Below are 13,359 nucleotides of genomic sequence, written 5' to 3'. Positions count from 1 at the left end.
AGTGCATTTGAGCAATGTAGAGAAGTTTGTTGTTGATGAATACTAGACATCTCAAGGGTTTTTATTTTGTACTTTCAGAGGCCCCCTCCATCCTTTGCTGTCCGTGTCAAAATTCAAATCTCAAGTCAGGTTATTTGCGTTTCTAAGGTAATGATCAGCAGGTGCGGTTACTTGTTAAGTTGTGATTTTTGTTTAAATATATATTAAATTATTTTTTTATTCTTTAAATTTTTTTTTAACAGTCAAAATTATAATAAATAAATAAATAATAATAATTTAAAATAAAAAAAAATTAGAAACACAAATGTGCTGCAAAAACAAACAATCTAAAAAAAGAGTTTGTTCAAAGAAGCTTCCATCTAAAAAAATAAATAAAGCAAATTAAAAAAAACTAACCATGATTTTACTATACACACAGACTCATTACATTGTAAGTTAGAACAATGTAGTGATTAATTTTTTTAAAAAAAAATAATTGGACTGGCTATCAGAGGTAACATGGTCTTTTTATAGGGTTTGTTTTTTTAAATACAGTGAAATTATTAAATTACTCTTGAAAAATTAATTGGCATCTAAGGGTTTTTTTATTATTTTCATCCTGGTGTTTCTATAACAATAAAGTTTGCCAAGGAAAAAAATAGCATTTTAATAGATACCAAATATTATCTAAAAAACAAAATTAGGTTGCACATGCATTGCACGCGATGGCGTAATCACTGCTCTGTTGTGTTTAGGCGACATGAGTGGTGGTTGTCGTGAGCCAAAGATGTCCTCCTTTGATGCCTTTGGAATCGTCACGCCGGCCCATCCTTCACTAAATGACGTGGCTAGCTTGTTGACCTTCTGTTTGACATTCATTGTCTTTTTTTTTCTTTTTCATATTTCTCTCTTTCTTACTTGATTTTCGAATCTGACCCTCAAAGTTTCTAAAACAACCTTTCAGCCCCCCTCCCCCCATACGTGATTCATGTTGTGTTAGATTGCTATTTGTTTTATTTGAAGTAAATTGATTTTTTTTTTCAAATTCATCATCATTCTGTTTTTTATTTATACAACAATGTCTTCGTTTTTTTAATTATTATTTTTTTTACCTTAGCAAACATTTTATAGTTATCTTTTTATTTCATAATTCAATATTAAACTGGTTGAGAATTGAGCTTTTCAATTGAGTCCCGATCTAGAATTTCATCAGTTGCGAGTCTGAATAGGTTTAAGAGATTTGATCAAGTTTGCTTGTTTCTTTTTTCCTTCTCTTTTTAAAGCTTTTTTATCATTAATTTCATCACTCAATATATATTTAATTGGAGATTGAACTTTATTTTTTTGTTTTCTATATGATTTTCACTAATTTTGAAAATAAGTTTTTTTAGTTGTCGTTCTTTATTAAAATTTGATTTTTTTATAAATAAATTTTGTTTTTAATTAAATTGAATCATTTGATTAGATATAAGCATGAAATACTCACCTCAAGATATCTTGTTTGGTTTGCTACCTAGGCTGTTGTTCTGATGGCGAGTGCGACCTCTCTTGATGGTGTTATAACTTTATTTGTGAGCTCTTTTTATTGATGGGGTAGTGTCTATTGTTGAACGACAACGAGCACGTAGCAACATTTTCTTTCTTTGCCTTTGGAATATAATATTGATATCTTATTTTTATAGTCAATCATTGCTATATTTTATGTTTGCTTTATTCACCGTCGATGTTATTGTTTTAATCATGTTATTAAATTAACTAAATTATTAACTTCAGTCAAATCAATAATCTCATATTTTTTTTATTTTTTTAAAAGTGTTGACGTGGTCTAAATAATTTTTTTATACTAGAAAAAATTAACCCAATTCACAACATAACACGAATATCTATCTAATATTATCTAAATAATCTAAAAGATACAGGTTTCTTGTGGTGCTTGACTATTCATATGAACAACTAAGAGTATTAATGTATTTTTTAATTGTATTGTAATAACTCTACTAATAAGATCTGTACATTTTGAGTGAGCATGCAAACTAATTTACATAAAAAGACATTGAGAAAAAAGCAAGGTGTTTTTTTTTTCAATGACAAGTGCAAGCTTTTATCTGATCTATCTAAGGTCCGATTTTAGAGTGACATTCTCACTCTAAAACGTGAAAAACCGATATGCTTTACGGTTTAATTTTAGAAACCAAAAACCCCATGCTTTTATACAAGAAAAGGCTTATTCGAAAAGCTTTGAAGTTATTTAACGTACCAGTGATGATCTCGGAAAAAAAATTCTCATGCCTGACAATATAGAAAAGGCACAGGAGCCAGGGCGGTGGGATTTTTATTTTTTTTTGAGTTTTCAAGAAAATCTTATAAAAAAAAATTTAATAGTTAAAAACTCTAGATTGAAAGTATGGTTGTTTCTGTTTTTCAAAGTGTTTTCTACTAAAAAATATATTAAAATAATTTTTTTTATTTTTTAACATCAATGCATTAAAATAATCTAAAAATATTAAAAAAATATTAATTTAAAATAATAATAAAATTTAATTTTTTTAAAATTCTTTCAAAACATAAAAACAAACATATGGATCACTTCGAATGAAACTTTCGACAAAACATAGCATGGCCATATCCTTGTAGAAAACTCAACACCAGACTGAAAGGCCACCCGTGACTTGGCATTCCTTGATTGGTTACTTTTGTGTCCCGTGCTGAAACCAAGTGTCTCCCTTTCCATCAAAACAAGGAACCGCCGTCTGTCCTTCCAAAACAGCACACAAAGCATGAAGGACGTATCTCGCTTACCTCCGGTGCATGGCGACAACAAATTTTCCTTCCGGGACCACGTTCTCCGCGTGACTTATCCTCTAGTCTCGCCTTCGATCAGAGCGTGTAAAACAAACTCTAGTTTTGCGAGTTTGTATGGGCAGTTAAACGGGTGGTTACCGAGTGAAGCAGTAACAGGTCTCATGCCTCCCTGTACCGTTTTGTCTATTTCAGTTAAAACAGAAAAGCATGTGATGGACACCTTATTGTTTATTTTTATTTTAGTACCCGTCACAGCTGTCCAGTCAAAGCAGTGGTCCTCCCGTGGCTCCACCATCCCGATGATCTTGGGACAATTGGGTCTCGGCCCGAAATAAGTGCCCTAACATAGCATTGGATCCTCCTGGAAAGTTCCAAGCTTTACTGGACCACGCCCAAGAGTCTCGAGCTTTATCTGGTCTAAGGCCTAATAGCAAATCGAATCTCCGGTACATGGTGGCTAGAGATGGTAACGGAGGCCATGCTCCACCTCGTCTCCATAGCAGCCTTCTAATCCATACATTACCATGCTCACGTTGAAAATAATAATTTGCAATCCTTCATGCCCGTCTTTATTAATTCCATCTATGTCAATTTTTTTAATATAAAATCCATTAAAAAGATAAAATATTTTATACATATTGATAGGTCATGGTTTCCTTAAAACTTCTCTATTTAAAGACCATCGCACAAAAGTCATAATCTAACATAGAGCTATGTCTTTTTTGACATCCAACCCTAGGTCGAGCCATAACATGCTCGTGCCTAGCCCGACGATGGGCTGGGAAGCACCTGCGCTCATATCCACATTGATCTATGAGGTGTCTGAGCCCAACCTCTTGTTGGGTCAAGGACGTGACCGCGCCCAACTCCACGTTGAGCTATGACGCGTCCGTCCCTGACCATTTCTGGGTATAGTCACAAGCTAAACCCAACTCCTCCTAGGCTCAGTGTGTGAGTTGAACCCAACGCCTCTCAGGTTCAGTGCATGCTGAAATGTAACTCCACACCGAGCCTCTCATACTCTGGACGAGTTAGTAATTATAATACTAATCACATCCTATTAAATACGAACAAGCAATCCATGCTTATATTAATTAGATGTGATGGTACGAGTAGTAGAATAATATTATTTTACTATTATAAGATTATATTTATATCTCTACTACGTTGTATGAAGCAGATCAAGTCAGGTAATATAAAAAGAAGTACGAGTATACAGGAAAAGGGTTCGAAACCTTATACTATGAAACATAAACATATTACTTCTTCTTCTACCTGAATTCTACATCTTCTTTCCCTTTCTCTTCTCTATTTCCATAAGAGCTCATTAATATATTTATTAATGTTATTTTGCTATATAAAAATACCTCGTACTGACTTGATATTCAGAGGACTCCCCATCAACACCACCAAGGGTCTTTAAGGGATTTTGTGCAGGTATTATTTTAAGAAGAGTTTCACACCCCCCGAGGAGGTCCATTAAAGAAGAAGTCGATGTAATTTGGAAGTGAAGATCATAGAATATACTGTGAATGACGTAAAAGGATCTTTATGAATAATTCATTCCAAAATATTCCTTGTGATTTTTGTATCTTCATCACTTATCAAACAAAGTCAATCGTGGTTTTTATTAAAAAAACACAAATTACCATAGATGTACATTGAAAAAATTATAAACACGATAAATTACTTATACATAGATTCATGTATGGAATTTCATTAAATTGATGGTATGCCACTTGCCTCCATAAGGTTTTAATAATATCTCATGTTTGAAATCCTCTTTAAGTGTTAAGAAATGAATTTCAAATAGATTTTAATATCTAAAAATACTACAAAAATAAATAAGAAATCATGATTTACAATTACAAAAAGAAAAATTTTAATATTAAAATTAACTTTCCTAATATATCCATTTAACCATTTGTTTTCTTATAGAATTTTGAAGAAATAAAATAAAGATAACGACGGTAATATAAAAAACAAAACAAAATAAATTTTAATTTTTTCAAATATGTAAATTCAACTTATTTATTAATTAAATTTAAATTAAATACTATAATGAAATTCAATTATACTAAAAATTGATTTGAAATAATTTGCCCACTGTGTAGATGTTTGCAATTGCCGTATTTAATTGGTGTCTCATATGGCCCAAAATTGGGCTATGGCTTTCTCTGCATACCACTTCTTTTCTTGCAATGCTAAAAGATTCGAGCTTTATTTGATCTATCCAATGTCCAATTTTGGCTTCTTCCCTAATAAAGCTCTAAGCTTACGATGCTAAAAAAATGTTTACTTATCGTGAAGAGAAAATACTGGAAAAGGCTGCCGATTTGTTAGTTGAAATGGAGAGGTCAAATTGTGAACCGAATTCGTTTACTTGTTGTATTTTGATGGATGGTCTTTGTAAGGATGGTAGAGTGGAAGAGGCAATGACTTAGCTGGAAGAGATGAGGAGAAAGGGATTGGAGGTGGATGTTACACTTGCAAATGGTTTCCGTAGTAAAGGATGTTTAGATAGAGGGAAAGCATTGTTTGATGAGATGTTGGAAAAGGGTATTTCTCAAAATCTAGTTGCTTATAGTTGTTTGATGAATGGTTTTTGTAAGAAAGGGCTATGGAGAGAAGCCACTGCTGTGTTACAGACTATGACCGATAGGGGGGTTCAGCCTGACGTTCATGCTTGTATGATTGTTGGGCTTTGTAAAAGATGAAGGCTCTGGACTTGTTTGATTTAATGATAGAAAAAGGTGAAGAGCCTAGTTCTGTGACATCTTTGTAAAATCTCTGAAACAATGATGGAGAAGGGAAAGAGACCGGATGTGGTTTCTTACAATACGTCGATAATGGGACTTCGCAATAGCGGCAATGAAACTTTCTAGTTCGTTGTTGGAGGATGGGAATTACGTTGAACCAGATGTAATCACACCTAACACTGTGATTCAAGGGCTGTGCAAAGGAGTACGCCTTGACGAGGCTGTGGAAATATATGATACAATGATTGAGAGGGGGAGCTTTGGTAACTTGTTCACTGGTCATATTTTAATTGGAGAATATATAAAAGCAGGGATCATTGACAAGGCCATGGAAATTTGGAAACGTGTACATGAATTGGGGTTTGTTCTGAGTTCAACCACTTAACGCGTCACGATTGATGGATTTTGTAAAATACACATGCTTAATTTTGCAGAAGGACTGTTTAGTAAAATGAGAATTTTCGGGCTTAGCCCGACATTAGTTGATTACAATACATTGATGGCATCCTTGTACAAGGAGAGTAGCTTGGAGCAAGCAAGAAGATTGTTTCAAGAAACCAGAAATTCAAGCTGTAAACCTGATATCATTTCTTTCAATATAATGACTGACGGGATTCTGAAAGCAGGGGATATTCAATCTGCCAAAGAAGATGCATCAACCTTATACTTATTCCTCATTTATAAACGGGCTGTCAAAACCTGGACAAATGGAACAGGCAGAAGGTGTTTTTGACAGCATGATTGCCTCTGGCATTACACTGGACAACCATCTATATGATTCATTAATAAAAGGCTTTGGTTCGAAAGACGAGACAGAAGAAGTCATAAAACTCCTTCGTCAAATGGCAGATATGGGTGATGTTCTTGGCTTAGAAATAACCAATAGCATCTTGACATTTCTCTGTAATAGCTCGGAGCATCTTGATGTAATGAAGCTTTTGCCTAATTTTTCCCCAGAAAGGTCAGGAGGGACAAGCATCTCTTGTGACGAGTTACTGATGAAAATAAAGAAGTCTAATCCAGAACTCCAACTAAGTGCTGCCTGATAATTTTCCATCTCCAGGCAATCACCGATGCTACAATACCATCCCATGTTGCTCTGTGCGTGAATCTAATATTGTCAGGTTTTGAATTCTTTTGTTGTGTGCTTCAACCGCTTTTGTCCATTAAAATGTCAGCTTCATTTGCTGCTTTGGTCTTTTTCAGAACACTGATAAGGACGCAGAGGAGAGTCCTCAACGCTTCATTTTCTTTTATGCGGGGCTGCCTTGGGGATGCATATGCTGTTTGGATTTTTCCGTGTTATTCAGTTCCTCTTTTCATGTGTCCCAATCAAGTGTTCTTTGCAAAAGTGCTTGTGCCGCGTTCATGACTGGCTTGGTTTTTCTGTGACCAAGTATCTTTATCAGCCTATGGTGTCGAAATGTGTGGCTTGCTGGTGATTTTGCGCGTGATCATGCTGCTCTCAGTAGCCATATATTGGAGCCCTTTAACTTAGATTAGTCTCTTAAGTATGAGGTAGTGTTTTGTTTGGATTGAAGTAAAAGGTTGTTATAATTTTTGTTTGAAAATATATTAAGATAATATTATTTTTTTATTTTTAAAATTCATGTCAATACTAAATTTATTGATAAAAAACATTAAAAAAATTAATTTAAAATATAAAATATAAAATTTATAAAAATATGGTTGAACTGCAGCCTATCTACTAACTCCGAACAAAAAATATTCTCAATTGAGTATCTAAAATGTGGTTAAATTGAGGAGACAACCTCTATCCATTGATAGTGTTTGAAAATGTGAATCAATTTATTTTTTTTAAAAAAATAATTTTTTTAGTTAAAAAATAATTTTTTTTCATGTTTTAAATTGTTTTGATATGTTGATCTTAAAAATAATTTTTAAAAATAAAAAAATATTATTTTGATACATTTTAGCATGAAAAATACTTTAAAAAACAACGCAACTACATTCCAAACATCCCAATTCCAAACAAAAAGTATTCTCAATTGAGTATCTAAAGTGCTGAACATTACTCAATTGAGTCCTTCATCCATGTTAGTTAATTTATTCCATTTAAAATTTACAAAATTATACAATAAAAAGAAACCATATCGATGAGAATTAACGATTCATATTAAAAAAAGAAGAAGATGGTCCATCCAATTGAGGAAATTCTAGTACGGGGAATCAACAGAAAACATTTTAAATTTTGAGAGCTGAAATGAATATAATTTAATAGTCGGGGAATGGAAATAAGGTTTGCCCAACCTTAAACCACTCACAAAATTACTGCCGGTACCTGAACAACACAAGCGAGCATTTCACATAGAAAACCTGTTTGGTTTCGCTGAGAGTCTTGGTTTCTTCCGAACACAGTTGTATTGACTATTGAGGTTCTTATGTGGCGTTTGGCTTCAAATTTTCTAGGAAAAGCCTCCCTGTCTAGAAAACCCCATTCTCTCACTCAAAAACATCAATTTTTGGTGTTTTTTCGCTGCATTTATAATCATTCAGCTTCAAGGCCTAGCTTATCGATATGGAGACGAAAGAAGGAGATGGGAAAAGAAGGATTGATGGCGGCCAAAGAGCTGAAGAGACTCCAATCGAATCCTGTCCGACTCGACCGGTTTATTACATCAAATGTTTCTCGCTTGCTCAAGTCTGATCTTCTTGCTGTTCTCGCTGAGTTTCAAAGGCAAGACCAGGTCTTTCTCTGCATGAAGGTTTGGCCCTGTTAATTGTTTGCTTATTTACTTAGTTCTTAGAGATTGATTAATAATCAGCAAGCAAAGCCCATGTGATTGAATTTGAAATCTTTTTTGATTATGTTCTTAAATTATTGCTTTAAATTATCAATTCATTTAAATTTGATTTGTCTTTTGCTTTTGATTTTGGTCCTATTCAAGACCGTAGAACTTTGGAGCTATAAATGTTTTTAACTTATAAGAAACTGAAAGATGCTTATTTGCAAAGCTACATTTGGATTGGTGATGGTGAAGTGGTGTCAAGAGATTGTTTTTGTTTTATCTATGGGTGAGACGAAAGGGAAGGTGCTTTCATGTTGGTTCATCTCGAAGAGGAAAGTGGTTTTTGAATGGTTTGTCAAAAACAATATGTTTTATTCTTTTGGTTTTATGAATGGGTGCCGCGAAAGCATTTTTTTCGTTGTTGGGAATTTGAGGCTGGGTTGAGTTCTAAGAGACAACATGGACGAAGCTTGTTCATTTGCTGTAAGTATATTGGTGTTGTAGTCCGGCGGTGCTCGCTGATGTGGCTATTTAATGAAGTTTTTAGACGAATCTTGTAGTATGTATAGGTGGTAGTTGTATGATCATAGTAAAAATCATGGCCCGTAATTTATGCTCAAGCTGCCTAGGATCTGGATGGGTTATTGTGTACTATTTTGTTAGTGTACAAGCCAAGTGTTCAAACTTTTTTCTTTTTGCCTGTGGACAACCAGAGGTGGCTAGCTTCCACATTCTGTTTTGTTGGATGGTCTATCTTTCCATCACTTTGGTTTGTTCTTCAGGAGCAGTACTGGTTTTGAGAAAAAAATGCTTCTGTCGAAGTGTGTTTGGTTAACATCTAGAGCAGGTTTGAATATACAGTTTTAGGTATGTAATGGATAATTTATTTGCACTGCTAAAGAAGTTTCCCATTTGGAGTTTTGGTTTAAATTAGTCGAGTATCCACCATATGAATAGAATACAAAAAAATGGATCAAAATGCAAGCCATAGGTATTTGCAGTTATTGTATACACAACTGACAATTGGATGGCAGTGGATGTGATCTAAGAGTTGGGGCATGAGTATCTTTAAGTGTTAACTTTTTTCATGACCATTAACTGCAGTTTCAAAATAGAGGATGTTATATGCAATCATCCTCAAAATGGAGGATTTTTTTATACATAATTTTCCTGATGATTTGAAGATAAATTGATGGATTGAGAAACTCTTTGCTTTAGATGAGGTTAAAATCACGTGGATTGCCAATTCTCTGGCTGTGAAACTAGTAAATGGAGGGAAAAAGAGTCATGCACATTGCACATGCAGGCATTTGACTCTCCCAGTGTGTTGCTAATACTATGAACCACCTTTTCCTTCTGTATGTTCGCACAATCTTAATGGAGAACTTGATGCACTTCATTAAATGTTCTATTTTATGTACGAGCGAGTTATGAGTGGATGGTCAGAAGCCAAAATTTTGTTTGGAGTAGTGTTTGCTCTTTCTGTTGACCATATGATAGCTCAACTATGTCAAGGGGACAAATATTCACGCTGCTGTCTTAATTTTCACTGATACCTATCTTTCATGCGTGTGTGATTTTTATTCATTCAGCTTCAGTGTGTATTCTTCAGTTATATGATGTTGTGCGCAAAGAGATTTGGTATCGGCCAGACATGTTCCTTTTCAGGGACATGCTTATGATGCTTGCAAGAAACAAGAAGGTAGATGAAGCAAATCAGGTTTGGCGAGATTTGAGGAGAGAGGAAGTTCTGTTTGATCAGCATACCTTCGGGGACATAATTAGAGCCTTCTTAGATAATGGATTGCCCTCAAAGGCAATGGACATATATGAGGAAATGAGACAATCTCCTGATCCACCAATATCTTTGCCTTTTCGTGTGATCTTGAAGGGGCTTATTCCGTTCCCAGAATTAAGAGAGGAGGTAAAAGATGACTTCCTGGAGCTTTTCCCTGACATGATCGTGTATGATCCAGCTGAGGACTTGTTTGAAGATCAAGAAAGGGAGAAGGATAGGGAAGATGATTAGGGGTGGAGCGATCCAGCTCTATGATCTACTGCTTCACAAGCAATGATGTTTTTCCTTGTGCGAACTTAACCATTTGCTAGAGCGAGAAGAAATTAATGCCTGTACAAGATTGATAGTTGTTGGTGAATTACTTGTGGAAAATAGCTCCGAGAAGCTCAAGAACTCACTTTCGGGTGTCTGAAGTTTTGAATCTCAGTCAGCACATGATGCGAGCATTATCTTCCTTTCTGCTCCTAGAAGCATCATCAAGTGCCTGTAATTCAACTTGGGAAGCGGTGTGGTGGGATATAAAAAATATCGCTTATTGAGTTAAAGACAACAACCTATATTACAGAAGAGAAGTTCGTCTTCGTTAATTTTGCTTTTTCAGGACCATTTGGAGAAATGATTTTGTTCTCATTCCAAGTTTCTTTTACGGCTCTAAATTGTGTGGTGATATGTAATTTTCGTTTGTTTATTAGTTGGTTCGGTTTGGTTATTTTAAAACAAAAACCAGTTTTTTAGGTTTAGCTTGATTTTTTTTCGGTTTGGCTTAGTTTTTTTCTGGTTTGGGTTCGGTTCGGTTTGATTTTTTTAGTTTCAGACTTATAAAACCGAACCGGTCGGTTTTTAAAAAATTCTAATCGGTTTAATCAGTTTTTTTTTTCAAGGTTCGGATTTTTTAATTATTTTTTTTAATTTTCTCGGTTTAATTAATTTTTTAATTTTTTTGTTCACCTCTATGTTTAATGGACAGAGAAATGTAGCCATTATAATGAGTTTTTTTTTTTTTTTAAAATAGCATTGGTTAAGGTTTTTTTAGTAAATTAACATGATTTAAAAATAATATAAATTCATGCGCTTGCTCCATGGTGTAACACATTTTTTCTTAAAATATACAAGATGTATTGTTCATAACAACTTAACTGCTTAAAAATTTTGAGGTTGTGTTGTTCCAAAAAAAAAAAAAAAAATTGGGATTAAAGAAAAAAAAAATATTGTTCTACTCCTAACAATACAAATCATGGAGGGAAAAAAGTCATGCACAGTGTTTTTTTTTTTTTTTAAATATATTAGACAACCCTTTATTTTTTTAGAGAGTGTTTGGGAACACAATATAAATCATATTCCCTTAAATTTTGATTTTTTTTACTTAAAATGAATTTTTTATATAGTTTTAGATCGTTTTAATGTGTCGATATCAAAAATAATTTTTAAAAATTAAAATTTTTTAATTTTAATACATTTCTAAGCAAAAAACACTTTAAAACACCACCGCTATCACAATTCCAAACACACATTTGATTTGGTAAACTATTTCAAATAATTGATCGTTTTGGGGATTCTCATATCATAATGACAATATTTTAAATGCATGTATTAAAAGCAGTTCAGTTAGGTCGATTTTTACTTATTAATAATTTCTATACAAGTTTTGCAACTTGTATGTATTAGTTTTTTTAATAGGATTATCAAAACATGTGGGGGCAGCATCTAGCAGAAAAAATTGACACACTAATAATAACTGTAGCAAGGCAAGCAGATATATTCACACCGAGAGACATGTTCATAGTATTCTAATGTTTAGACATCTACAAACTATTGGCTGATTGTCCAGCATTTTCCTACGAAAGGTGTAATTATCAATTTGAATGATTCCGGTTTGCGTCATTTGTAGTCAGAGTTTTTTTTTTTATTTGATTAAGGTTGGTGTTCGGGTCAGTTTGAGTGTACTTCGATTAATTTTATGGGTCCTGAAATTAACGATAATGTAAATTTCCAGTGGTCCTAAGGTTTGTAGAATTTAAATTAATGACTTTTAAAAATAAAACTGAAAGCCTAACTAATTAAGTTATAATCATCGGAGTTTTGTAGTTAGATTTTTTTTTTTGATTAGTGATGGGTGTTCGGGCCAGCTTGCGCGCACCACGACTATTCCCCACGACCCACTGAACACCCTGCAAGTCCAGTGAGCAGGTAAGACACCGCGGGGATAACAGGCGTACGCAGAGAGAGTCGAACTTGGGACGGCAGAAAAAGACAAGCCCCCACGTACCGCTGAAGCACGACCCTCAAGCGTATTTTAATCGCATGGCTATGTGTACTTCTGTGCGGCGGATCTAGCGCTGGTTCATTCTGGAGTCTTTTGATGATTCTCTCTTTTTTCTTGCAAGCTGCAGATACAGTGCTCAAGGCTGGCATTCTAAGCAATTATTTCACTTAAAAGAGTTTTATGCATGTATCGCTAACAAACGACATTTCTTTTTTTATTTGCAGGAAGTAATTTTCTTGGATGCTGCTAAGCAGTTAAAAGGCATGTTACTAAATCGACAGTGAATACTTGTTTCTGAGATCTATCAGGAATGTTTCAATAACATAAAGAATTTTGTATTCAACTTTTATTCTATTTAAAGACACTATCAATGTTTTAGAATTTTTTTTTGGGTATTTGGTGCATCGGCGAAAGATAACCCCTGCAAAACCTGATGATAAAATTTCAACATGGCATCGACTTTTGGAAACCTGATTTCATTTTAGTCGAGACGGCAGAAAATTCGTTTGATTCAATTGGTATCTTAAAAAAGAGAGGATTGTTGTTATGGGTGATTAGAAGCTGCCGAATTACGTATCCTGTGTGTGTGTATGTGCTTCTAAGAGTCTTAACTTTTGCAGCTCCATGAAGTGATTATCAGAGCATAATTGCTCAGTACTTTCTCTTGTTGATCTGTATCATGAATCAATTTAATGATAAATATTTGAGTTTCCCAGGTGTTGTGTATGGCAGTACCAATAGCTTTCTGTGCATGTGTTCACACTGCCATTGCCATATCTTGGAGGCGCATCCTCCCTTCCAGCTAGCTTTGTCGCAGGACCCATCGTCCTTGTTTTGGGGTGGCTCATCTATGCCGACACCATCATTTGCGTTTTCAACCTCGGAAAATGGTGTCAGCTGGCCTTACATTCATGGCTAATAATAGGAAAAGGAAGAAGAATGCTGTCATTGTAACGCCTTCTGCTGTCACAATTGCAAGTGCAATCCTTGGGCAATAGTCATCCATGA

At 34.4% G+C, this 13,359-nt stretch overlaps 2 protein-coding genes across 3 annotated transcripts; both read left to right on the top strand.

The window, feature by feature from the left end:
* The first annotated feature begins 5,234 nt into the window (after window positions 1-5,234).
* Window positions 5,235-6,586, top strand: LOC7463884 (pentatricopeptide repeat-containing protein At1g12300, mitochondrial). Its single transcript, XM_024582948.2, has 3 exons — window positions 5,235-5,469; window positions 5,648-5,886; window positions 6,167-6,586. The coding sequence occupies exons 1-3, from the start codon at window positions 5,235-5,237 to the stop codon at window positions 6,584-6,586; spliced, it is 894 nt and encodes a 297-aa protein (XP_024438716.2).
* A 1,168-nt stretch (window positions 6,587-7,754) lies between these two features.
* On the top strand, window positions 7,755-10,776 carry LOC7480118 (pentatricopeptide repeat-containing protein At1g62350). Of its 2 annotated transcripts, none has more exons than XM_024601250.2 (2): window positions 7,755-8,248; window positions 9,903-10,776. In XM_024601250.2, the coding sequence occupies exons 1-2, from the start codon at window positions 7,943-7,945 to the stop codon at window positions 10,317-10,319; spliced, it is 723 nt and encodes a 240-aa protein (XP_024457018.1). In that variant the 5' UTR covers window positions 7,755-7,942; the 3' UTR covers window positions 10,320-10,776. The 2 variants fall into 2 exon arrangements, with proteins under 2 accessions (XP_024457018.1, XP_002299976.2); XM_002299940.4 differs by having other exon boundaries at window positions 7,774-8,266; window positions 9,903-10,675.
* The last annotated feature ends 2,583 nt before the right edge of the window (window positions 10,777-13,359 follow it).

The sequence above is a fragment of the Populus trichocarpa genome, chromosome 1, assembly GCF_000002775.5.
Source record: "Populus trichocarpa isolate Nisqually-1 chromosome 1, P.trichocarpa_v4.1, whole genome shotgun sequence".
NCBI classification, from domain to species: Eukaryota; Viridiplantae; Streptophyta; class Magnoliopsida; order Malpighiales; family Salicaceae; genus Populus; species Populus trichocarpa.
The sequence above is the reverse complement of the archived record's forward strand: the minus strand, read 5'-3'. Positions and strand labels throughout refer to the sequence as shown.